At 43.9% G+C, this 26,797-nt stretch overlaps 1 protein-coding gene across 1 annotated transcript; it reads left to right on the top strand.

Annotated features, from left to right (window-relative positions):
- The first annotated feature begins 277 nt into the window (after positions 1-277).
- On the top strand, positions 278-25,427 carry sertad2b (SERTA domain containing 2b). The gene is made up of 2 exons (XM_080740278.1): positions 278-478; positions 20,037-25,427. Exon 2 carries the CDS (start codon positions 20,041-20,043, stop codon positions 21,529-21,531), a length of 1,491 nt encoding a protein of 496 aa, XP_080596404.1. The 5' UTR covers positions 278-478; positions 20,037-20,040; the 3' UTR covers positions 21,532-25,427.
- The last annotated feature ends 1,370 nt before the right edge of the window (positions 25,428-26,797 follow it).

Below are 26,797 nucleotides of genomic sequence, written 5' to 3'. Positions count from 1 at the left end.
TGTACTGCATAGTGTTTTCTGTTTACACAGTAAAACACAGCTCTCGGCGCTAATTAACACACAGCTGAATGAATGGAGGGGAATCGAGGCATTACGGAATCACATACATAGACGGGTTGCCGTGACAACAAACGGGGGCGGCCAATCAATCGCTCCGACACACACACGTACCGTCCCCCTGAGCCATGGGACGCAGAGACTGGCTCTTTCATATAGTCCGTAGCAGCGGAGCAGTGCCGACTGCCGAGCAGCAGCCTGAGCCTCATATCAGCGCCATTGTGTGACGGTGTGAGTTCGTTCCTCCGCTCACACACTCATACACACACGGGAGCAGTGCTGCGGACGGCTCGTTATTATTAACAGTGTTAATGGCGTTATTATCCTCCTATTCTCACTGACACGGACTGTTTACGGTAATCCCGACGTTTCTCCGATGTTTCTTTTCTCCCCAACTCCGGGGGTGGATCTCTATGTGTTGGTAAGACAAGCTTTTTTAATTTTAAGCTTTTTTTCCTATACTAGTGACTAGTGAGAATAGCAGATCTACAAGCAGCTCTACATGCTCACAACGCGTCGCTTGTGAGCTTGTAGATCGGCTATTTTCACTACTTCGGGGGGTTGGGGGGCAGAACAGAACAGACACCAGCAGGAATGCATGCATTTTTTGTGCGATACTGTGAATATATGAGGCATATATGAACGGGACCTTATATTTTATAATGAATAGAATGCCCCGTTGGTTCATTTCAGACCCGATTATAGCTATTGTTGACCGCAGAGGGGTCCAAAAAGTTATGTGTTGTAGAGATGATAAACAAGAGGTGGTCGATACTTGTCCAGCCTAGGTAATGTCACATCTATTACACCCAACTCGACCTTATTTTATTTATTTTACTCATTTGATCCCTCTGTCTGACCAGTGGTGTAAGTAACTACAGTAAGTAGCCTACATTTACGTAGGTACTGTACTTAAGTACACTTTTGAGGTATGTGTACGTTACTTGAGTATTTTCAATACTTTTACTTTTACTTACACTATACATCTCGGATCCAAATATTGTAGCCTACGTTTACTCCACTACAATGATTTGAAAACTTTAGTTACACTTACTTTCAGATATAAATTATTATGCTATAAAGCATACATTAAGCACATTAGCCCCATTCTATACTACATATAGGCATTTGAAAATAGCAAACCTACAGTTGTGAGCTTGTAGAGCTGCTGTTTTCACACATTTTTGGTACTTCAAGACAAGTAGGCTACATTTTGATGCCAATACTTTACTTTTGTACTTTTACTCACGTAAATTAGCAACAGAGTATTTATTGCAGTAGGCCTATTGATAGCCTACTTATATACTTAAGTAAAACATGTGAGTAGTTTTTCCACCACTGATTATTTGGTATTTTGTACTAATTTGGTCCCTCTGTCTGACATAAACATATATGCGACTGTAGGCGGGATCCAGAGGTAGGCTAAGGCTATAGCCTACTTTTGTGTTTATACCGTCGTCTTGATCATTGAAAACCCATCGCTTTAATCAAACTTTTGAACCGAAGAAATGGGGCCGCGAACTGACTGAGCCGCTGTAGTGTAGGGACACTTTGGATTGTTGACTGTTGTGTGGTGTGGTGTCTCTGTTCTGTTCTGTTCTGTTCTGCTCTGCGCTGCTCCTGCTGTTGTGGCGAACGGAGGGTTTCTGCCATTTAAAGGGACTACTGTTTCGTAACGTGTTGCACCACCACAGCAACTCACACTAGTGTTGACACTAGTGGCGCTCTGCCTACTGTACTGATACTAGACTATAGTGAATGTGACCCAAATGGTACATGCACAAGGATTCACAGATGCACAGTAACGCCCTCACTGGTACGTTTACTTCACTTTGACTTACTGTCACTTTATCAGTTCACAAATGAATAGATTTGCCTACAGAGGATTTTTTTTACTGTGTAGCTTGTGAGACAGCATTATTAAGTATGCTGGAATTGAGTGAATTGAGTACAAAAGGTCCCCGATGTAAACAAGCCATTGTGCTTTTTTGTGGTTTTATTAGTAGACCTTGTATCTGAAAAGTAGGCTACTGTTCTGACAATTTCCTATGCAAAATTCTAATTAAGTATTAAATCAATCAATAAATGGATAGGCTACAATGTTTGACATATATTGTACATGTTTTAAACAGTGTTGTCGTTATTATTGTGCGTTGTTGTGATGGCATAAGTGGAAACTGCAGTCATATAGCCTACATTAGAGATACTGCATGATAATGTGGTGGTGATTTGCATACTGCAATAAGTTGGATAGGCCAAGTTGTGTTACAGTATTGTTCTTCTCACTCTCACTCTCACAAGTTTGTTTGATAAATTGGTCAAGAAGTTGGATAATGCAATGATGAGTATACACTTATGTAACACATTGGATACTGTGGTTTAAGTTTGATAATACAATATATTTGATATTTCAGTTGTGAGTTGTGTGCTGTAAATATGTTTAATATGCTACTACTACACATGCTGTTCATAACACATGAAGCACATTCAATTCAGCAGTTGAATGCTGCACTTCTATAGTTCTAACTTAACTCATTAAAAGCCAACCCCGCGATGTCGCGGGAAAAGTAATAGAGTATCTATAGTGCCATCCACGCGATGTCGCGGGAAAAGTAATATATTACTGTAACGGCGAGTAAAAATACCTAGTACAATGGCCGACGCTCCGGAGACGAAATCCGCGCTGATTTGTCATCATCACGGCTCCACGAGCACACAATAGTCATCCCATAACATTGAGGTGGACGGCCGATCTCATCTTTAATGTCCATTATCTCAAAACTACACTTTAGAAGCTAGGATGGAGGCAGATGCTCGCTTATTTTACACAGTTATAAAAGCTCCCGGTCGGCCATTACACAACTCCACGTGGACACGCATCGGTTCCGGCGCACGATCCGATGACGTCAGACCGGAAGTACTTCCGGTCTAGACTTCTGGCCTTCAAAATAAGACAGCGGCCGTTAATGGGGCCGGGAGGGGGCACTCTGGACCCCCTAATCCGTTAATGTCCTGGGCTCAGAATGAGTTAAGCATTGCATTATAAGGCTACTTAAAAAAAAGCTGAACAATAATGTGTTCAATACTCTCTGCACAACCTTGACATTTTGGCGTTAACTAAGTTCAAAACTCATTGATATACTGCAGTGATTAATTAGTTGTATAATACCAGCCACACAAGCTGTTGACCGGCTCAGACGTATAGACTGGACGTTGGCTCGTTCCTAACCTCGCCTCACCAGGCTTTCCTGAGAGAAAGCCTGGTATTCGTTTACTAAACAGGTCGTCTGATCCGGTCTAGACCGGATGATATCTTACGTCATTTTGTATTCAAAACGGACTACACTTTCGCCGGAACTACCGACCGGAATCAGTTTTATTCCAGTTAGCGCATGCGCAAAACCAGGTTAAAACTGATTCCGGTCGGTAGTTCCGGCCAAATTGTAGTCCGTTTTGAATACAAAATGACGTGGGACGTCATCCGCTCCCGACCGGATCAAAAGCCCGAAATTGGAAGCGATCCCAGGCTAGCTCGTTCCTGGTGGCGAGCGTTGGTGGAAGAAGAGTGGCGTGCTCTGCTGCTGCATGTAGACTTGTCTGCTGACCTAATTCTGTTCTCTCCCTTTTGTTCTGTTTTTTATTTATAGAGGTGTGTATGAGAGAGAGGTAACGAGGGAAAAGGTAGAGAGAGAGAGATAAAGAGGTAAAGAGAGAGAGAAAGAGAGAACGACGTAAAGTGTTAGAAAGAGGGCGTGTTGTACTGTGTGGTTCTAAGGCTTGCCAGAAAATAATTACTCCCCGCAAACAGGTAACCTCCACACACACACCTATGCATGCACGCACGCGCGCGCGCTCGCACACACACACACACACACACACACACACACACACACACACACACACACACACACACACACACACACACACACACACACACACACACACACACACACACAAGCCTTCCAGTAGAGGTCCTGACTGGCTGGGGACTTGATCCTCTTTGAGGTTTTAAGCTGTGAGTTCTGTCTTGATCTATGGTTTGTCGAGCCACCCATGCTTATCACCTCTACCTTATTAAAAATTAAGTGTGTGTCCGTACAATAGGCCAATAGTGTCAATTATTGTGCAGAGGTGTACCTCGGCCTGCACATGGCAACATTGTTGTTTTGTTTGTGGGCATGTGTGTGTGTGTGTATATGCGTGTGACTCTGTCCTATGAAGAGCCAATGGATTCCCCCTTTAACTTGCATTTTACCACAGGAGATGTGTAAAGGCAAGCAGCACAGTCAGGTTTGAGTCGTGACAAGAAGCAAGCACAAAGGAGAAGTGAGAGAGCATTTAATGTCAGCGAGACATTAAGTGTTCAATCATTTCTTTGCAAGGCGGTTGTAAGATGCACTCTCATACTGTCAGTATTAATTCAGTGTTTACACCTACTAGTAGGCTCCCTGTTTCAATACTGAAATGCTGTGCATGGTTGGTAGGCAGTGTATTGTGCAGTGAAAGCCCTGGTGTTTTGTAATCATGTGTCTGTGGCATTATGTAAGATATTGTCGCTGCTCGGTGAGTTCTGACTGTGTGTGTGTGTGTGTGTGTGTGTGTGTGTGTGTGTGTGTGTGTGTGTGTGTGTGTGTGTGTGTGTGTGTGTGTGTGTGTGATGCCTGCCTGACCTCCTGAATGTCATGTGAGCTTTACGTTTCATGAGCACTGAACTACTGTAAACACACACACACACACACACACACACACACACACACACACACACACACACACGCGCGCGCGCGCGCGCGCACACACGCACGCACATGCACATTCTGGTGTGTGTACCCACACATGCAAGTATGTATATGCGTACAGCCGTACACACAAACACACACACACACACACACACACACACACACACACACACACACACACACACACACACACACACACACACACACGTGGACCTTGTTTCCACTCACATGACTTGCTCATTCATTTAAGTTTAGACTGTCTTCTGCTGCCATCTGTCCTCCTTCCAGCTCCTGTTACCACCTCCATCTCATTGACAAATTGGCTAAAATAAAATAGAAATAACTTGCTTAACTCAGTGCTAAAAAGTATTTCTAGAAGTTAATCCTATGAAATGCAGGCTTCATAAACTTGCAGAAATGGTTGCAAATATAATTGATCAACTATAGCTAACCTTAGCAGGTATTCCCTACTTGCAAGATAGCGGCATAACTAGAATCATTAGTGTAACCAACTAGACCTACTTTGTTAAACTCAAGCTATAGCCTATGAAATCAGCACTTGGCTACCTTTACCGATTCATTTTTAAAAGTAAAACCATGTGATATAGTTGTTTTGGGTTTGTTCATTGTTAATTGTCTCCACCAGCCGAAGGCATGGGGGAGAGTATGTTTTCCCCTTCGTCCGTCCGTCCGTCCGTCCGTCCGTCCGTGAGTCCGTCCGTCCGTGCGTCCGTCCGTGCGTCCGTGCGTCCTCGCAGTTTGTGTGCACCAAATCTCAGTCGCCGTTGGCCCGGGCGCTGCCAAAGTGAGCACACACATTCCCTGGATGCCAATCTAGAACCTCTGCCCTAAATTTTTCAAATAGGCCTTTTCTAGCGCCACCTAGTGGCCGATGTTTGCAAAACACATTTCTGTGCACTACTCTTACAGATTTTGTCCAAAAATCCTACAAATCGGTAGGCAGTATCTCGACAGTCATGTGATCGACACTGATCTGTCCAATTTTGCATATTCCATCCTGATTGGCTAAGATTGGCTTCCAAAATTTGTAGGATTGAGCAGTTTTGAACAAAATGCCTCAAATCCCAAACGCAAAGTGCAATTATCATGAAATTGCGCACACACGTTCCCACTAGGTTGAGGAAGAAATGCCACTTCAAATTTTTGAAATCAGCCTCATGGTGGCGCTATAACAGGCCGATTTGTGGTTTTACCTATAACTCCACCAATCAGTTTCAAACTTTGTAAGCACACTCCCTAGAGGCTAAGGATAAACCTTTGCCCTGCATTTCTCACATCAGCCTTTTATAGCGCCACCTTTGGGCCGACTTATGTAAAACACATTTTTGAATATTACTCCTTGAGATTTTATCCAAAAATCACGCAAATCGGTACACAGTATCTCTATAGTCATGTGATCAAGTCCGATCCGCCTGATATTTCATATTCCATCCTGATTGGCTAATATTGGCTTCCAAAGTTTGCAGGATTGCTCCGTTTTTGAACAAAATGGCTCAAATCATCAACGCAGCTTGCGATTACCGTGACATTTGCCACACATATTCCCACTAGGTCAAGGAACAAATGCTACCTTTTTCACATTGGCCTGTTATAGCGCCACCAGCAGGTAGACTTTAGCAAAACACATTTTTGGAACACAATGCTTCAAATCATGCATGCAGCGTCCGATTGCCATGAAAGATCTAAGGTGAAGAACATATGCCACCCTTTTTACATTGGCCTATTATACAGTAGCACCACCAGGATGCACAGCCTGGTGGAGACCTGTGCTCGGAAGAGCACTGCTTCTAGTTGTTATTGTCTCCACCAGCCGAAGGCATGGGGGAGAGTATGTTTGCGATTACTGTGACATTTGTCACACATATGGCCTGTTATAGCGCCACCAGCAGGTAGACTTTAGCAAAACACATTTTTGGAACACAATGCTTCAAATCATGCATGCAGCGTCCGATTGCCATGAAAGATCTAAGGTGAAGAACACGTGCCACCCTTTTTTACATTGGCCTATTATACAGTAGCACCACCAGGACGCACGGCCTGGTGGAGACCTGTGCTCGGAAGAGCACTGCTTCTAGTTTGAATTGAATTCTTGAGCGGAGAAAATGTTCCCATGGTCAGTCCGCTAAGAAAACTGATCCTGTCTGGAGGAGCAGTGTATTTTGCGAGAGAAACACGGAGGGTCCTAATTTAGGGGTCCTTGACATGAAAATGTTTGAGAACTTCTGGTTTAAACACCATTAGACAGCAAGCTCAAATAAGCTTTAGAACTAAGACCAAAAAACGCAACCCGCAACTAGCAGTGTTTACAAGTGGTTGCAGAAAAAACAAGGCCAAAGTCGCTTATAATATGGCAACTCTGGTCTGGATCCTCAGGGTCAGAACTGAAAACCACATCTCTGCACTTCCTTGTTTGCCTTAGCAGCTATAAGCCTTGTTGAAAGAATACACTGCACATAGGTGAATGCCATTCAGTGTAACTGTTTGGATCACACACACACACACACACACACACACACACACACACACACACACACACACACACACACACACCACACACACACACACACACACACACACATTTGCCTGGTTGGGGTTTTACTGCAAGGAAATGCAAACGATGCTGTTGAGGCATTTAAGGGAAGGGATGGTGAGAAATTCATGTTATGACACTTGGATAGAACCATATGATTGACCACTTACAATTGACATCAGGTTAATACTGTAGTTTATGATTTTTATTTACATTATTATTGTTAATAATAATAATAATACAGTTATTATTACTATAGGACGGTATAATATAATTTTTTTTTGTTGGTCTAAATGAGAGCCATACATTGTGTTTTCAGCTTTACTCTGTGTAATTGGATTTGGTCAGTTAGGTGATATCGACAATCAAATAGGATATTTCGTTTTAAAGATCTGTTTGAGATGGCTAGTAACACACAGCAAAGGTTGTCGGGAACGGGACTCGAACCCGTGACGCGTCAGGCTGGTATTGCACAACCGGGCCCATATAGGATGTTTTGCCCAACTATCTTAATATCGATGATGTGGCCTTAATCAATGCAATGACATTCTAACACTAAAAAGTACAGTTAGATAATCTCTCTCGCAACCTCATCATTCTCACCCCCCCCCCCCCCCCCCCCTCTTTTTCTCTCTCTCATTTTATTACTATCTCTCTCCAACATTCTCTCACAGACACAGAGTCTGTTCCCCTTCTTTCACTGCCTTGCCCCTCCTCTCCTCCTCCTCCTCCTCCCATCTCTCTGCCGGTGTACCTCACTCCCTCTCTCTCATTCTCTGTGTCTGTCTCCCCCATTCCCTCCCTTTCTCATGTCCCCTGTCTCTTTTCCTTTCTATCTCCCCCTTCCTGCTGTCTCTCCCTCCCTCTCTCTCTCTGTCTTTTCCGGCAGGGTAATATCAGGAATGTGTTTACTAGTGCTACATTGTGTGCATGTGTGTGTGCGCGTGTGTGCGTGTGCATGTGTGTGTGTGTGTGTGTGTGTGTGTGTGTGAGAGAGAGAGAGAGAGAGAGAGAGAGAGAGAGAGAGAGAGAGAGAGAGAGAGAGAGAGAGAGAGAGAGAGAGAGAGAGAGAGAGAGAGAGAGAGGGGGGGGGGGGGAGAGACTCGGGTGCAAATGCGGACAATTGGACATGTCACTAATCCTAATCATAAGTGTGCATGTGCGTGTGTGTGTGTGTGTGTGTGTGTGTGTGTGTGTGTGTGTGTGTGTGTGTGTGTGTGTGTGTGTGCACGTGTCCGTATGACATGTATTTGCCACATAGGTTTGTGTGAAACACGTGTACGTGTGGAGAATCTCTGGAGATCCGTACGCATCTCAATACATTGGCAAAGGTACATGTGCACTGGTATGTGTGCGTGTGGCCATACTGTACATGCCCTTGTACAGTACATGTGCAGCACATTTGCATAACGATATGCACTATGCACAGTAGCTCAAGACTACAGCGTACCTGCAGCCATATAACATGCACTTACTGTACTGTGTGTGTGTGTGTGTGTGTGTGTGTGTGTGTGTGTGTGTGTGTGTGTGTGTGTGTGTGTATGAGCGAGGGTATCTGAGTGCGTTCTTACTTTCTGTACCCTGAGGACTGGAAATAGACCATTGCAGAGCTGAAGGGGGGGAGGGGTGCAGCGAGCGCGTGCAGCTCAGGCATGGAAACCAGCGTATCCGGTTACAGGATCAGAATATCACTGCAGAATCCATCCAGGAGCTAGCTAGCTAGCTAGGTAGCTAGATAGTCACAGCTACCCTGCTGCCGTACTATAGCAGCAACAACACACACACTACACACGCTGTGGCGTCTGGTGTACTGTCATGCAGAGCAAGAGTTGTGGGGTGTGTGTGTGTGTGTGTGTGTGTGTGTGTGTGTGTGTGTGTGTGTGTGTGTGTGTGTGTGTGTGTGTGTGTGTGTGTGTGTGTGTGTGGGGGGGGGGGGGGGGGTCGGGGGCAGAGTTGATAGACTAATGTCACACACCTAGAGTTCATGCAGTGTGAATTTATGTATAATGTTAATTTGTTTATGTGCTCAACTGCACATGCATGCATTTTCACACACGAGCATGTGGACACTGTCAGCGGCAGTCTCAAAATCTAAAGCCTGATTTATACTTCGCTGTACGATGGGGTCGTGTGCCAAATCTAGGAAAAAGGCGATGCAGAAGATCATCTATTTTGGGCACACGGCAGACTATAAATTAAGCATAACACACAAGCAGCTCGTCTCTGTCAGCTTTGTTGCAATGTGGTACTTATCAGCTGTAAATGATTGTAACCTCTTCTGTCTCTGATAAGGAGCTAAGGTTACAACTTTCACAATCAAAAGTGAGTCATTCACACTCAGGTGTTCGTGTATACTCCTGTAGTAGTCAGCAAGTCTCTGTTCCTGCTGTTCATTCTGTGATTACCTGACAGGCTGAGCTAATTATATAGACTAATGATTCACACAACGTTATTGTCACAGTTTACAGGTGTAAAAGACTCACCCGGTGTAATTCTTTATTGCACTCCCAACATTGGCAGTTTCAAGGTGAAAAATAGAGAGACAGAGAAAGGAAGGAAGAAAGAAAGAAAGAAAGAAAGAAAGAAAGAAAGCAACAGTCATATATTTAATGTAATACGTGCAAAGTCAAATTCATACATAAGGTGCATGGTGAAAATATCAATAAATAGATGTGGGGAGGCATTTAGCTATGGCAGCAACTATCAATTATTTTCTTAGCGATTATTCTACCAGCTACTTTTTCGATTAATTGAGTAAATGAGAAGCGTGTTTTTTTTAAATATCTAAACGAATAGATGATTTTAGACATAAAAAAGATTTAGACATAACCACTTATGCCCTATTTGATACTCCATTGTAACTCCTCCAGTAAGTCTGGTTTGCTTGTTGGTTTCATGGCTGGCTGAGGTTGATTTAGGTCATCTTGTGCACATGCACGTGCGCGCGCGTTCGTGCGTGTGTTTGTGTGTGTGGCGGTGTGTGTGTGGTGGTGGTCCCGGGGTCATCGGTTTTCTGTGATCTGCAGTGGCCTGGGCTCTCTGATGTGTTCTCTAATAAAACAGAAATGCCTTGAACTTGTTTCCAAAAACAGACTGTTTCAAATTAATTTGAACTGATTGGATCCTCTATAACAGGGGTCTTCAACGTTTTCAGGCCGAGGACCCCTTAGTTGAGGGAGAGATGAAGCAGGGACCCCCACAACCTTTTCATAGATTCCATATTGTTTCATTGCTTGACAGCACAATCATGAGTGTATTTTGGATTCATGTCAATTTGTGTTTTCAGATATCTAACCACTTGAACTGTCAATACTTAATAAACTTGACCTTTCACGCTGTACTTAGTCTGCTCTTTTTCCCCTCTACACCAAATCTCTTTGCAGAAAATAGCCGATCTACTGCGAGGCGTTGTGAGCTTGTAGATCGGCTATTTTTGGCGGTGGTTAATATAAAAAAGGAGAAAAAGTTTCATTCACACAGATTTGGAGGACCCCCTAAGGGTCCCGGACCCCCTGTTGAAGACCCCTGCGCTATAAGGCTTTTTTTCCTCTGTTGAATTTAAGTCATTATTGTCATATGACACCATCTTTCAACTAAGTATAAATTAGCCTTTAGGGGAAGGGGTGTTCAGCCCCTGACCCATCTGTGAGGGTGACCTTGAGTCACGACTGAGGTCATGGCTCCATTTTAGCCAGGAAAACTCCTACACTGCGGCGTCATCTGCCACCTCATCTCATTGGCTATGATTCCATCTGTCCTGCAAGTTATAAACCTGTCAATTGTTGCAAATGCATATAAAGTAGGACTGTAGTTAAGCTGAGAGGTCAGACAGTGTAAGAGACAGTATAGGAGAGACATACATTCTTCACTACACCTTATGATGCATTATGTCATTATTCACATACAAAAATAGTTGTAGACTTGACAAAACTATGGATAGACAATGTGAGTTTTTTTTAAGCTACATATAAGTATTTCCTTCCATAACAGCCGATACAGATTGTTTAAATATGTTTTGAATTGGTGAGGCTTTTCAGACATGCATGTCTCAAGTAATATTATTAGTTTAGAGGAGTTATGGACAGGTCAGTCTTCATGATGAGGTTTCACTGGAGGATTTTAAAGTGCTCTGAAAAAAAGAAATTAGAAAAATGGAAAGGCATGACCCTCCTGGTGATATAAACGCCCTCCCCAAGTGATTGCATATCTTTATTGACCCCCCACAACCAAATAATGACACAGAACGGTTTAATTCCAGTATGGACATGTTAACATGACTTGTATAGGAATATTAACACCAGTAAGATGCCTAAGGGCTAAAAGCGCAGGACGGAATTCATTTGCAAGTGTGTTTCGAGTTGCAGTTGTTTGTTTAAGTTGGACAAAATGTGGACAAAATATTTTCCCAAATATGGATATGACTGACGTCTGACATCATATATGTCTTATATTATAGACCACATGAGACTCACACAATATGTCCATATATGGGCATTCCAAGCTATGGGCTTAATATTGGTGACATCAGGGATCTCCATATATGTGCATACAAGGGACAAGGACAGAATGTGATGTCACAATTTGATGTCACAACAATATGATGTCATAGGTCAGCTTTAGATATACAGTATATGATCAGGGATCTCCATATATGGGCATACAATCAATCAATCAATCAATCAATCAATCAATCAATCAATCAATGTCACAACGATGTAATGTCACAACATCAGCAGCTATAGACATTGAGGCGTTACTGGAAGGAAGGATGTACGGACAAGATGTGACGGTTTTCATAGTTAACTGCAACCCACGGTCGCAATAATTAGTGTGGTTGCCCAACAGTGCAACACATTATAGTCCTGGGGAAACTTTATAGACTTCTAGGGTAACTTTTCTAAGGAAACTTTATAGACTTCTAGGGTAACTTTTCTGAGGAAACTTTATAGACTTCTAGGGTAACTTTTCTGAGGAAACTTTATCCACAAGTTTCCGCGGGAGTTTACTGGAGACTATCAGGACCAAACTTCCGGGTTTAACAGCAGACATACAAGCTCACGTCGCGTCGCAGATGCAACCCGTTGTGAGCTTGTAAATCGGCGGCGGAACCACGGTGCAGACGTTTGCGCAATGCACTATGGGGCGTAGGAAACTCGTGGATAGACTTCTAGGGTAACTTTTCTGGGGAAACTTTATAGACTTCTAGGGTAACTTTTCCGCTGCCAGTGGAAATGGCAGGGATAGGGAATCAATTCATGGGTTCAATTTGTAGTCCTACAGCGGCCATGTTGAGGACCAACACAGGTGTTTCACTTGTCTGATTGGCATAGAATTAATGTTTTACATCAATCAGAACACCTGTGTTGGTCCTCAATATGGCCGCTGTAGGACTACAAATTGAACCCATGAATAGGGAATCAATGGGAGTGGGAATAAGTAGGGAATCAATGGGAGTGGGAATCAATAGTCAATCAATTGGTCGAGCTTCACATGACAGTTAGCTAACTGTAGAATATAGTCAGCAACTGTCAGCAACCACACTTGCAATTTCCAATTGCATCTTTCTAGTTTTGAGTGGACTCAAGGCAGACCTACAAACTGAAAAAGTTTACTAAACACTCAGCAGTAGCCTGTCAGAGTTAAACAGTTATCATAGACTCGAGTGACATCTGCAATTCATTATAAATACACCTCACCTGAATGGATGACTCCAGGAAAAAGGGAGGAAGGGCATAGGGACTAGAGCAGGGGTCTTCAACGGGGGGTCCGGACCCTTAAAGGGTCCTTAGAGTTACTACAGGGGGTCCTCCAAATCTTTGTGTGATAGAAACCTTTTTGTCTCCACCAGCCGAAGGCATGGGGGAGAGTATGTTTTCCCCTTCGTCCGTCTGTGTGTCCGTGCGTGCGTCCGTCCGTTCGTCCTCGCAATGTGTGAGCCGTTGGCCCGGTTGCTGCCAGAGTGAGCACACACTCCCTGGATGCCAATTCAGAACCTCTGACCCACGTTTTTCAAATGGGCCTGTTCTAGCGCCACCATGAGGCTGATGTTCTCAAAACACATTTCTGTGCACTACTCTTACAGATTTTGTCCAAAAATCCTACAAATTGGTAGGCAGTATCTCGACAGTCATGTGATCGACACGGATCTGTCCGATTTTGCATATTCCATCATGATTGGCTAAGATTGGCTTCCAAAGTTTGCAGGATTGGGCCGTTTTGGACAAAATGCCTCAAATCCCAAACGCAAAGTGCAATTCACTCTTTGTCAAGTCCCGCCCATTGTCCTGCCCCTCTCCACACCCATTGGTTGCTTTGACTTGGAGGGACATTCAGTGGGACATTCCATCCACTGCCATGTTAATTCAGTTGCTTCATATTGTTATTCTGTGTGCTCAATTCTAATTTCAAACTTTGTTTCAGTCAATTGGAGCTGCTCAGTGGCAGCATAGTGAATCAGCATGTTTTTAAATGTTTTTATTTCTCCAAAAATTATGTTTTAGCTAATTCAACATAAAAAAGGCGGAACCAGGGCGGGACAAGGCAGATAGAGCCTGCTGGTTGGTCAGTCAGGGACCAACCAGGAGGCTAACAAAGGGTGAATTATCAGGAAATCGTGCACACACGTTCCCACTAGGTCGAGGAAAAAATGCCACTTCAAATTTTTGAAATCAGCCTCATGGTGGCGCTATAACAGGGCGATTTGTGGTTTTACCTATAACTCCAACGATCAGTTTCAAACTTTGTAAGCGCACTCCCTATAGGCCAAGGAAAAACCCTTTCCCTGCATTTTTTACATCAGCCTTTTATAGCGCCACCAGGAGGCCGACTTATGTAAAACACAATTTTTCCTATTATTCCTTGAGATTTTACCCAAAAATCATGCAAATCGGTACACAGTATCTCTATAGTCATGTGATCAAGTCCGATCCGTCTGATAGTTCATATTCCATCCTAATTGGCTAGTATTGGCTTCCAAAGTTTGCAGGATTGCTCCGTTTTTTAACAAAATGCCTCAAATCATCAACGCAGCTTGCGATTACCGTGAAATTTGCCACACATATTCCCACTAGGTCAAGGAACAAATACTACCTTTTTCACATTGGCCTGTTATAGCGCCACCAGCAGGTAGACTTTAGCAAAACACATTTTTGGAACACAATGCCTCAAATCATGCATGCAGTGTCCGATTGCCATGAAAGGTCTTAAGGTGAAGAACATATGCCACCCTTTTTACAGTGGCCTATTATACTGTAGCACCACCAGGACGCCTGGCCTGGTGGAGACCTGTGCTCGGAAGAGCACTGCTTCTAGTTTCTCCTTTTTTCGTCCATATTCTGAGAACTTTAGCCAAAAATAGCAGATCTACAAGCTCACAACGCCTCGCAGTGTAGATCGGCTATTTTCGGCAAAGAAGTTTGGTGTAGAGGGGGAAAAGAGTGAAAGGTCAGGTTTATTAAGTGTTGATGGTTCAAGTGGTTACTAAATATCTGAAAACACAAACTGACGACCGTGTTGTCAAACAATGAAACTATATGGAATCTATGAACAGGTTGTGGGGGTCGACTGCTTCATCTCTCCCTCAGCTAAGGGGTCCTTGGCCTGAAAATGTTGAAGACCCCTGGACTAGAGGAGAGAGGGATGAAGGGCATATGGGACTAGAGCAGGGGTTCCCAAACCTTTTTGGCTCGGGGCACCCCTATAAATATTTTTTTCATCCGAGGCACCCCTACATTATTATATTCCTAATTTTCACTCCCAGCACCTTATATTTGTAGCATATTTTAGCGATTATGTTGCAAGGAAAGCGAGATAATTAGAACTGACTGAAAATAACTTTGTACGTCAAGTTTAAAATGATACTAAATATATTTTTAAATGTCCAAATAAATTTCAAATATTATCGAATTATCTTGCGGCACCCCTGGACTGTCGTCACGGCACCCCAGGGTGCCCCGCCGTCACCCACTTTGAAGACCCCTGGACTAGAGGAGAGAGGGATAAAGGGCATAGGGGACTAGAGGATAGAAGGATGAAGGACTTAGTGAGAGGACGAAGGAGAAGAAGAGTAGCTGAAGGAAATCGAGGAGGGAGCAGAGGGTAATAAAGTGGAATGTAAGGGGTGGGGTAGCTCTGGTATGTCAGTCCTGCTGTGTGTGTGTGTGTGTGTGTGTGTGTGTGTGTGTGTGTGTGTGTGTGTGTGTGTGTGTGTGTGTGTGTGTGTGTGTGTGTGTGTGTGTTGTACCATGAGTCAGTGACTCAGACATGCGCAGCTGCTGCAGAGCAGACCCACAAACTCTTTTAGATTTGGTTTGAAGGACACGCTTGATTTTGAGAAAATAATGGCGTCCTCTACTTCCCTATCCCTAAAATAGGAACAACTGAAAGATCTATTTATTTATGAATAATGTACTGTATTCTTTTGTCTTTTGTATTCGTTTTTTGTATATAATTGGTCTGGTGTTGTTGATGAAAAGCTCCACCGTCTGTCTGTCTGTCTGTCTGTCTGTCTGTCTGTCTGTCTGTCACATCACACTTTTGCCCTACTCTTATCTCCAGCACCGTTGCACCTATCCATGGCCATGCCAAACTTTGCACGCACACTCCTTGGACGGCAACTCACAACCTCCCCCCCCTCATTTCTCACATGGCCCTCTTCTAGCGCCACCATCAGGCTGATTTTTGCAAAGCACATTTCTGGACACTGCTCCTACAGATTTTGGCCTAAAATCACGCAAAGCGGTACACAGGTACACAGTATCTCTAAAGTCATGTCATCAACATGGATCTGGCATCCATATTCCCTCCTGATTGGCTACGATTGCCTTCTAAAGTTTGTGTATGCCACGTGACGGTCGTTTATGTTTATGTCTCCTTTTATGTGGACTCCCTAAACATCAGGCTTTCAATGAACATATTTGAAACAGCAACACCAGGGGCATTAACAACTCATTCTTATGACTTCATAAAGCCAAGCTTTATAAACAATATATTTTAAAACAATAAAAAAATAAAAATAAGCGAATATTCGACTTCGGTGAACAATGTCGAATATTGACTTTGATATTTGAATATTTGAATATTTGAATATTTGGTGAATGCCCTAGCACGCACCCACGCACACACACACACACACACACACACACACACACACACACACACACACACACACACACACACACACACACACACACACACACACACAGTCTCCTGTTCTCTCTTGCCTGAACTGAATGTTTGCCTGTTCATCCACTCCTTCCTTTTCTCCTCACTCCTCTTCCTCACCCCTTGTCTCTCTTCCTCTCTCCCTCCTCTCTCATTTAGCCCTCCAACTCTTCTTACTTTAACCCCCCCCCCCCCACACACACACACACTTCTCTCTCTCCTCCTCCATCTTTGTCGTCTCAAATTCCCAGCTGACTCTGTTTGTCATGGCAACCAACATCGTGGTGGCTGGCCCTGCAGCACTCACTTCCTGTGTGTGTGTGCACGTGTGTGTGTGTGTGTGTGTGTGTGTGTGTGTGTGTGTGTGTGTGTGTGTGTGTGTGTGTGTGTGCACACACGTGTGTGTGTGTGTGTGTGTGTGTGTGTGTGTGTGTGTGTGTGTGTGTGTGTGTGTGTGTGTGTGTGTGTGTTACGGATGGGTGTTTGGCCATTTCTTTTGTAAAGGTGTACATTTGAAGACTGTGGCTATAATTATATCAACGGTTTCATTTTCTCCCCAATGTAGGCCCTATGCCATGCATCCCCCCATGTATATTTTGAGATCCCGTCATTGTCATACCCCTACTGTTGGTCTGGCGAGGGAGTAGAAAACCATGTGTTGCGAATCTTGCGATGCGACGCGTTGTAAGCTTGTAGATCTGCTATTTTCAAAACATCTTCAATAAAGATTTCGAAGATTTCGAACAAAGCAAATCTGATATGGAGCCCCGTGGCACAACACATTTTCAGAGGGGGGTCAGTGACAAATACATAATTATTAATTCATTTGGGCGTCCATGACATTGGAACTGCTGGTTTAAATGATAATAAATAAAGAAATTGGAAGCAAGCACAAATAAGCAACTATACTTTGGAAACAATCCCCCAAAAAACACAACCCCACAATTACCAAATATTGACATGCTACTTTACAGAAAAAGAAGCCCAATGTCGCTTATAATAAGCAGACATACCGGTAGCAACACTGCTGGCTTCCCATCTGCATTTACTGTCAAACCTTAGTCGACAGTGGTGGTAAGCAGGTACTTTACCCCTGCATGACCCGGACACCCGAACATAACATCACAAGCCTTGGACACAGCTATATTATCAAAAAGTATATAGCGTGTATACAGCTAAACTAAAATCAGTGCTTGAACGCAGCAGACAAAGCCAACCGTCTCGTTACACACAGAGCCTAGAAGGTGAACAGTGTTTCTTTCCGTGTATGGAGATCTCTGTATCTGTCTGTCTGCATCCATTTTATGCCCACATATGGAGATCTCTGTATCTGTCTGTCTGTGTCCCTTTATGCCCATTATGGAGATCTCTGTATCTGTCTGTGCCTCTGACTGTGTTGCAGACACAGTGCCGGTTCCGGAAAACCCACACATCTTCTCCGCATACTTGACCTACTGTAGAGTGCAAAGTGAAAGTGTGGAAGAATCGTCTATTTGCACAGGAGAGATGTCAGAATGAGTTAGCAGAAGTGATGTCACAATGAGTCAGCGCTTATGCCGGTTTCCGGAACAGCCTGATGTCAGACATCAGCTCCACATACCGTACGGAGATTCCGAACCTTTAGCGCCGGTTCCGGAAAACCGCATATCGGGTTGAGTCAAGGCCGGCCACTGCACTCTGTGCCGCGGCGGGGGACGCGCGTGCCGAATTTCTCGCATTTATTTTAAGATGAATCTAACAAGTTTAAGTTAACTTTAACATTGCCCTGCGATTCAGGACTAAGTAGACTGGTTCAACCATCTCTACTAGTGATGCATGTTGACTTGACACCGCGCTGTGATAGATAAAGCTCTGTGCATCACATAATAGAACCATGCACTTCTACAAAGTTAACAAATGTGTCAAATCCAGTCTGGGATCTGCCAACTTTCACTGAGTGAAAGTGAGCAAACGTGTTGCACTGCTAGAGCAGCACAGTATTTAAATTATATTAATAATGTATTAATATTTTAATAATGTTCCTTAAAATATTTGGTTAATAAGACCTTAACGGATAGTGATTTATTTTTAATGTATTGTAAACTGTAACCGTGTATTTGCCCCCATCCTGTGTGTGTTCTGTGTGTTCTGTGTGTGTTCTGTGTGTGTGTGTGTGTGTGTGTGTGTGTGTGTGTGTGTGTGTGTGTGTGTGTGTGTGTGTGTGTGTGTGTGTGTGTGTGTGTGTGTGTGTGTGTGTTCAGACAGGGGACTGGGTGCCTGAGCCTGTCAGTCTGGATTAGACTCAAAACGTACTGCAGCGATGCCTGCGTCCTTCTCTGCTCTCTCTCTCTCTTTCTCTCCTTTTCTCTCTGCTATTGCCCTCCTCTCTTCCGCGGCCATCCCCCCCCCCCCCCCCCCCCTCTCTCTCTGTGTGTTCGCCTCTTTGCTCTGTGAGTCTGTGTGGTGATCTTGCTCTCTCTCCCGCTAACACTCATACAGTACACTGCAAGATTGCGAGTGTTAACTCATCTCTGAGAGCTCTGAGTTCAATTAACATTAAGGTAGTCCATGTCTCTATCCCTCTCTTTCAGTTAATTTAGGTCCAGTACACTTCATTCACATTATTGCTAAATTATTAAAGTGCAGAGGGCAACTATAAGCTGGAGCCCTTTCCGATCGGTCCCCGTATGGTCTAAATGATTGTCCTCCATGTAACTCGATGTACTGTTCCAACATGGCGCACCGGAACATGTGTGTGTGTGTGTGTGTGTGTGTGTGTGTGTGTGTGTGTGTGTGTGTGTGTGTGTGTTTGTGCATATGCGTGCGCCGGAGTGGGGAGGGGTGGGTTGTAAATCTGCCCTATGATCCAGCAGGAATGCTACTATTACATAACGTAGTGTGTGCGCTCGGCTGTGTGTGTGTGACTGTGTGTTTGTGTGTGTGTGTATCCATGTAGACATTGTAGAGGTATATGTGTGTGTGTGTGTGTGTGTGTGTGTGTGTGTGTGTGTGTGTGTGTGTGTGTGTGCGCGTGCATTTATGCAAACGTGTCGGTGTGTGTGTCCCAATGCATATACATCCGTGTGTATGTGTAATTGTGTGGATTGCACTGCACAGCGATAAAGCTTTCCACAGCTGCTTTCAATGTACGTATGTGTTGTTCTGGAACCCCTTGCACTGCCTTTAGAGACGTTCCTCAGCATGCACAGTATGTATGTACCGGTATATACATGAATAAATAAATAAATAATATGCTGTGAAAGAAGATAGGCCTATACAACAGTTGACCTGTTGTAATTGAAATACTAAATATGCTCTATTTGTTTGAGTATCGTTATCTAAAGTCAAGCACAAAATGGGAAGAAAAAAAAACACACAAAACTTAAGATTGCAACTTTGTAATCCAAAAAAACACAGAGCAGGTTCATAGGTAATAGGTGTCTGTTTCAAACTAGCCTGGGCTCCTTAGATGGGGCCTTTGACAGCATCATCTCCTTTGCTTCTACATTTACCTGTATTAATCCCTTCTCTCTGTGCTTTTCCTCTCCCAGATATATGTTGGGTAAAGGCGCGAAGAGGAAGCTGGATGAGGATGAAGAGGGTCTGGAAGGCGAAGCGTTGGCGTCGCCGGTGGCGTCGCCGGCGGGGGAACCTGTGCGGGGCCCCGAGGGCCTGTCAGTCCCCGAGGGCCTGTCCAAGGTGTCTTACACCCTGCAGCGCCAGACCATCTTCAACATCTCCCTGATGAAACTGTACAGCCAGCGTCCGCTCACTGAGCCCAGCCTGGAGCGCCGCGTGCTCATCAACAACATGCTGCGTCGCATCCAGAACGAACTGAAGCAGGAGGGCAGCCTGCGGCCGCTGCTCCTGCCCCCCTCCCCGCCGCCCGACGACCCCATGGACGAGGGCTTCCGGGAGGCTCCGCCCTCCTCCTTCGGAGCGCTGTCGTCAGTGGCGGCGGCGGGGGGAGTGGCGGTCCAGCCGTCCAACCAGCCGCAGTCGGGCCTACTGATGCCGGTGTTGGCCCCGCCCTCGCCTCACCCGCTGGCCCCTCCCGCCACATGCCTGTCATCCCAGCCTAGTGCCGCCCCTCTCCTGGAGACCTGCCTCACCCCGGCCTCCCTGCTGGAAGAGGATGGCGACTCCGCCTTCTGCGCCTCCTCCTCTCTTCCGCCAACTCCCCCCCTGTCTCCTCCTCCTCCGCCCCCTGCCCTCCCCCCCTCTGCTCTGACTCCGCTTCCTCCTGCCCCTCTGTCCTCCCTGCTCCTCGGCCAGGGGTCACCCCGGGAACCCACGCCCGCCTCGTCCAATGACGGCTTCCCCTCCACTCCGACTGACATGGAGCTGGACCCGCCCACAGCCATATTATCCAGGACGGTTTCGGCAGCAGCTCTTACCTCCGCCACCTCCACTACTACTACCTCCCCCGGTCCCTCGCCGCTCGCACAGACCCCTCCCCTCGTCCCCCTCCCACCCTCCTTGACCACCGCTGCTGGTCACCCCAGAGACAGCAGTGCCAGAACTATAGGAACCCCAAGACCGGAAATCCACGGCGTCGTGTCGACACTAGAGGTCAGACCGATGGACGTCCTGCCCGCGCACGTGCCCGTGCATGCCCCTGTGCCCACTAGCGGCCTGGCGGACATTACCTCTCCCTCGCTTCCCTCTTCTCCCCCCTCCTCCTCCTCCCCGTCGGCGGGGTTCCTCTCTGACCTGGCGCTGGACGATATTCTGTTCGCCGACATCGACACGTCCATGTACGACTTCGACCCCTGCACGACCTCTGGGGCGACCGGTGCCGCCACCACCGCCGCCGCCGCAGGGGGAACACTGGGGGTCGTGACGGCGGCGGCGGCAGGGGTAGCGGTGGGGGCGGGACCTGGGAGCGGACTGTCCAAGCTGTCGCCCGTGGTTACGGCGGACGATCTGCTCAAGTCGCTGGCGTGTCCGTACGGTGGCCCCGCCCAACAGGTCTCAGCCAATCAGCCTTTTAAGATCGACCTGACGGAACTGGACCACATTATGGAGGTGCTGGTGGGCTCGTGACTTGCCGACATGACTCACAACACCTCAAAGACATAAGAATAATTTCTTTTTTTCCCCTTTTTTTTCAAAAGGAGATCTGACTGGAATAGAATATGGGGTTGATTTATACAGTATATTATTGTTTTAATGTTTCTTTTCGTCGCTGGTTCATACACTTACAAGGCCGGTAAATTGTAAACATCAACGGTGATGTCACTCAGTACTACTACTATTACTACTATTACTACTACATCAACTACTACTACTACAACTACAACACTGTGCATGCTCTGTGCTCGCCTTTCCCCCTCCAAAAAGAAACAGGAAATGAAGCAACCCGGGAAGCAAAGACACATAGATACGTGCATGTGCACACACATACACACACAACGGATCCGTGGCTTTCTGCAGATGAGTGCCTTTCAAAAACGACCACTTATTCAATTCCCATCTTATACAGTCCGTGTTTCAATGTTGTCTTTCTCACTTTGACAGCTAGGAGAGGTCACTCCTTACATGTTTTCCTTTTGTAATTTATTGTCTTAAGATGATTGTTATTATTAAGTAAGGTAATTTTACATGATCAAATAATGATAACTGATTGTGTTTTAATCCCTATCCTATACCAGGTTGTTTTTTGAATTTGTAAAGCAAGCCTATGCCCTTTGTACAAGGATATCAATGTGTTTATTTGTTTTGTTTTTTTGTTTTTTACTAGTGTGCTACACATTATCTTGGCTATATAATTAAGCGTCAATAATAATGGCTACCAAGAACATAGCATTGTGAACCCTTTACGACCTAGTTGTTGGTGGGTCTCTGTTAATTGCAGTGTTGTTATTTTTAAATCCCTCACTTCATAATTTATAGTAGCAGGTATGGTTTTCTTCAGTGACAGCTGAATTCAAATGAGTTACGTACAGGGGAAAGCTTGACTTGTTTACATTGGAAGAGGTGCTGGAGTGGATGCTCCAAATACCGCCTCCTAGACTGGTCATAAACAGGAACTGCAAAGTCAGCTGAATGAGAGACGTAGCATCCAAACAAGTTGGTCCTGAAAATATCTTTTTTATGAAACACATTTAATGTTTTGGGTCCATGTGACTTGAAATGAATTTCAACTGTCAAAGTTGTTAGTGCCCCCCTCCCCAGAAAAAAAAAAGAAATGGAAGAAAAACTTTTTTTTTTTAGGATAGACCTTTTTTGTTTTGTTTTAGCAAACATGTGGTCTGGCAGATTGATTACAGTCTAGTAGCTCTAGTTGATGTGTTTAACACCGCACACAACCCGTATTTGCATTGTACATTTGCTCACAATCTGAACAAATACCCAAATCTCAGGGCTCTATACTCAATACTGTAGTGGACACCCTGCTATAGTGTTAGTTTTGACCCGAAACCAAGGTGTTGTAAAACAGTACATTTGTTTAGTGAACAGTTCACTTTTTATAGTAGGAATCCCAACCCAGGGACTTCAGCACTTCCTGCCCAATGCAAAATGCCCCAGCATTTCAAGTTCAACACACTAGTCCCCTGCACAGCAAGTGCACTAAACGCCTATGCATGCTAACTAGCACCGAAACCACCACAATGTTATTGCTAACTGCAAATTTGTAAATGAGAGTCCTGATACAGAGCCTTTACATTTGTATTACTTCCAGATAACACACAATGGGTTTTTTTTATTAGCATGGGAAATTCTGGTTTATCAACCCAGTGTTTTGTGTCCACTTGAGGGATTTTTATTTTTATTTTATTACTACATTCTGAGTCGGACATCATTTTCTCATTTACAAGAGACAGGATGTACAGCTGATGCTTCCTGAAAGGTGGCAGCGTAGACTTTTGGACAGGCAGCCTTGCTAAGCAACTACAAGGTTGTTGGTTCAGTTCCCACAACAGTTAGTACATCATCAACACGTTTATTGTATTTGAGGCTCCACGATTTACATCTTCTCATTCCATACAAAAATGACTCTTTATACCACAACAAACTCAACGCACACAATATGTCACATAACATGTGCTTTGTTCTTAACAGCTGAAATAGGAGCATTGCGTTAGACACATGCAATTACTTATTGCACTTGACTTCATAGCCAAGGTCAGGCTTAAAAGCAATGGGATTTGGCTGCAACCTGCGGATGGTTTACAATGGAATAATAGTAATTACTCCATTATAAACCACAAAACTGACTGAACAACTAAGAGGGTCAAATAGCAATGAAAAATAACAGCTAAAAGTACTTAAGATGTCACAGAGATTGCAAAATATAAAATAGTTGTTCACATCATTGTTACTGGGTAAAATAATGTCAGAATTACTATATGATTCTCCTAGCACGTGCCCGAGTTCTTATGACTCAGCTACTAAATACTGTCACTAATTAATTGTCACTAATTAGTAGCTGTCTCACCAACTAGTTACTGAGACAGAGTTTCTTGTCTGGAATTCAGTTTGGCTTGCATTACATTGTATAGCTCACTTTCCAATGGAAGAATAGCCTTAGCAATGTCAGAAATTACTTCCAAGCTATGTACCTTCATGCAGATACTTTACATTTCCAAACTAAAAGCCTGCGTTTGACCACAGTATGTTAAAGAGTTTCATGAGCATCACTAATACACGTCCAACTGAATTCTAGTCAGAGTGCGAGCCACATGGACAACAGTACCGACTAAAATGATTCACAGATGATATTGTGTTTTCTGTTTCTCTTTTTCAGTGTTTTGAATTTTGGAGTGATTGTTTTATCAATGAAGTTATTTATTCTTTGATTTTTGCCCCCTCTCCTGTGTAAATATATTTATTTTTGACGTGAAGTTAATGTTTTTGGATTGTAAATGCGTGTACAGAATGTGTGGTAGGAATGTACTCCTGATAGTAATGTATGAGGAGAGTGGAATTGTGGGTGGAAGCCATCTTTTTTTATAAGTAGTCCTTTTATCTTGGTTTGTTTGTTTGTTTTTCTGAATTTTGGGATGTGTCAACCATACCTGTGCACAGTCGACACACGTCCACCTCTTATTTAGTTTGTTTGTTTGTTTGTTTGTGATTTCAGCATTTCTTTCTATGCGGAATGGCGGTTTATGCAGCAATACTCACAAAACAAAACCCCAACTTCAGATGTCAAAACTCCCAAAGGCTGTCATAGACTCCGTCAATGCCAAAAGTAATGTACATAGTATGAATGACGATAGTGACTCCTGAGACTTTTTGATCAGTGTTTGTTACCAATTCTGTTTTTATCGCTGTCTTCAACAACGTTGCTGAGCGAATGGGTCCAGCTACCTAACATAAAGTGGTAAACGTATGGCTGGTTTAACCAGCCACTATAACTGTGGTGTCCTATTATGTATCATGGAGGGCTAAGTGCATGCAGGTTTTTACTCCAACCAAACACTACAGGTGATTTTGCTCATCAATACATTTCAACCACACAATAGGGGTAGGGGACTAATTAGTGAAATGTTGTGGTTTAGTGTTTGAAAAAACAACAACCACCAAACCTGCATACATTTTCTAACTTCACCAGTAGTTCCGAAGGCTACAGATGCATTAACATTTGACTAGATTCGTTTTGTTCACCGCAATAATGTATTGATTCTTAATGGATACAGAAATGATTGTGTCGGACAAAGAAGCCAGTTGGTTTTTACTTTTGGAGGACTTGTCTCACCTGTCCCCACTGTTAGTGTCAGCTTGGTCCTCCATGGTGTATAATGGGACACTGCTGCACCACATTAAAGTCTGCAGCTGTGGCCACTCCCCCCCCTCTGTCCAAATATGAAGGCTGTATTTTTCACAGACCTTAGTGCTGTGCCTTTTTCTATGCAATTTTAACACAAACACACACACTCGTCTGATTGAGAGAAGTGAAAAGAACCCTATCAGCTGATTACTGTATTGGGATCCAAGTGTGGACTGTAGATTATATATATATATATATATATATATATATATATATATATATATATATATATATATATATATATATATATATATATAAAATAAGAAATGGACGGGTGTCTATGAATTTGAAACAGTCTTACTTTTGTAGTTTTATAAATATATGTATATATACAGTATGTATACTGTATATGTATATATACTGTGTGTGTGTGGGTATATATATATATATATATATATATATATATATATATATATAATTTACAATAAACTGAATTAAAAATGAATTTAAGTTGTTTGTTGACTTTGTGATACTTGGATACATTCTGGGTTTTGGGCTGGAAAACACCACATTTTGTAGCTATAATCAACTTTAGCCTATCTGTTGATCTTGTACTTTGAGTCGCTTCTCAAGTATGTCAAAAGTCAGCTGTCAGTAGACCCTTTTAAACTACAAATTGGACTTGCATATTAGGCGCCTACACAGAGCTTCTACTGAGGATTTGACTGTCTGTGTCCCCCCCACCCTCCATTTTTTTCCTTTTTCTTTTTTACAAAGCACTTGAATGGATCATTATTGGGGGTGGAAATCAGCAAGTCGTCTCCCCCTCTCCCCTCTCTCTTCAGAGCCAACATTTGCCACCGTTAAACAATGACTCATACTCCACTAGCCGCCGGTTATTTCCAGCTCTCGGGACATGCAGTTGTGAGGGGAAGGGGCTCTGTGGGGCTGGATAGTAAGTGACTGTCTCTCCTGTTGAAGCAAGTTATTCTTCCCCCCAAAGTGTCAGTTGTAGTAGCCTCAACCAAATCCAGTTTGCAGTCATCGTAACCCATGCTATATTAATTATTCAATAATTTCTTATTGGCCTTAATACATTAATTCCAAGTATTATAGCCTATATGCATTTCTCTTTCTCGCTCTCCTTACTCGTGAGTTACAAAACTGTATGCAGTGCACTACTAGCTATATCCTATATGCCTACTAGGAGGCGAAACATTTAGGAGAGGCTACAAGTCAAATAGCTTCACAAACTCGCCATCTAGAGGCGTTTTGTAAGGAGTGCAATTAAGGCAAGGCCATAATGACAACACGTGATGGAGAAATATAGCTACTGACGATTAAGTGTCCACATGTCAAATCTTAAATCTAAAGAGTGTGATTATATGTCGTGTGTCCTGCTGTCCCTTTCCTGTCTTAAAAATATATTTTGTTCTCTTTGCCTTCAACATAATGATATACGACAATCAGATGTAGGACATATCAAAGACACAGGCACTTGGGTCTTAGGTGTGTATTGGTGTGCTCATTTCTGTCGTGTCTTGGATAAAGACCTTTCGTGTAGGTCTTTAATGGCGTAATTTTCCTTTTCATTTT

Source organism: Nannobrachium achirus (genome assembly GCF_963921795.1).
Source record: "Nannobrachium achirus genome assembly, chromosome: 13".
NCBI lineage: Eukaryota > Metazoa > Chordata > Actinopteri > Myctophiformes > Myctophidae > Nannobrachium > Nannobrachium achirus.
Note: the sequence above shows the minus strand (reverse complement) of the source record. Positions and strands in the feature narration are given on the sequence as shown.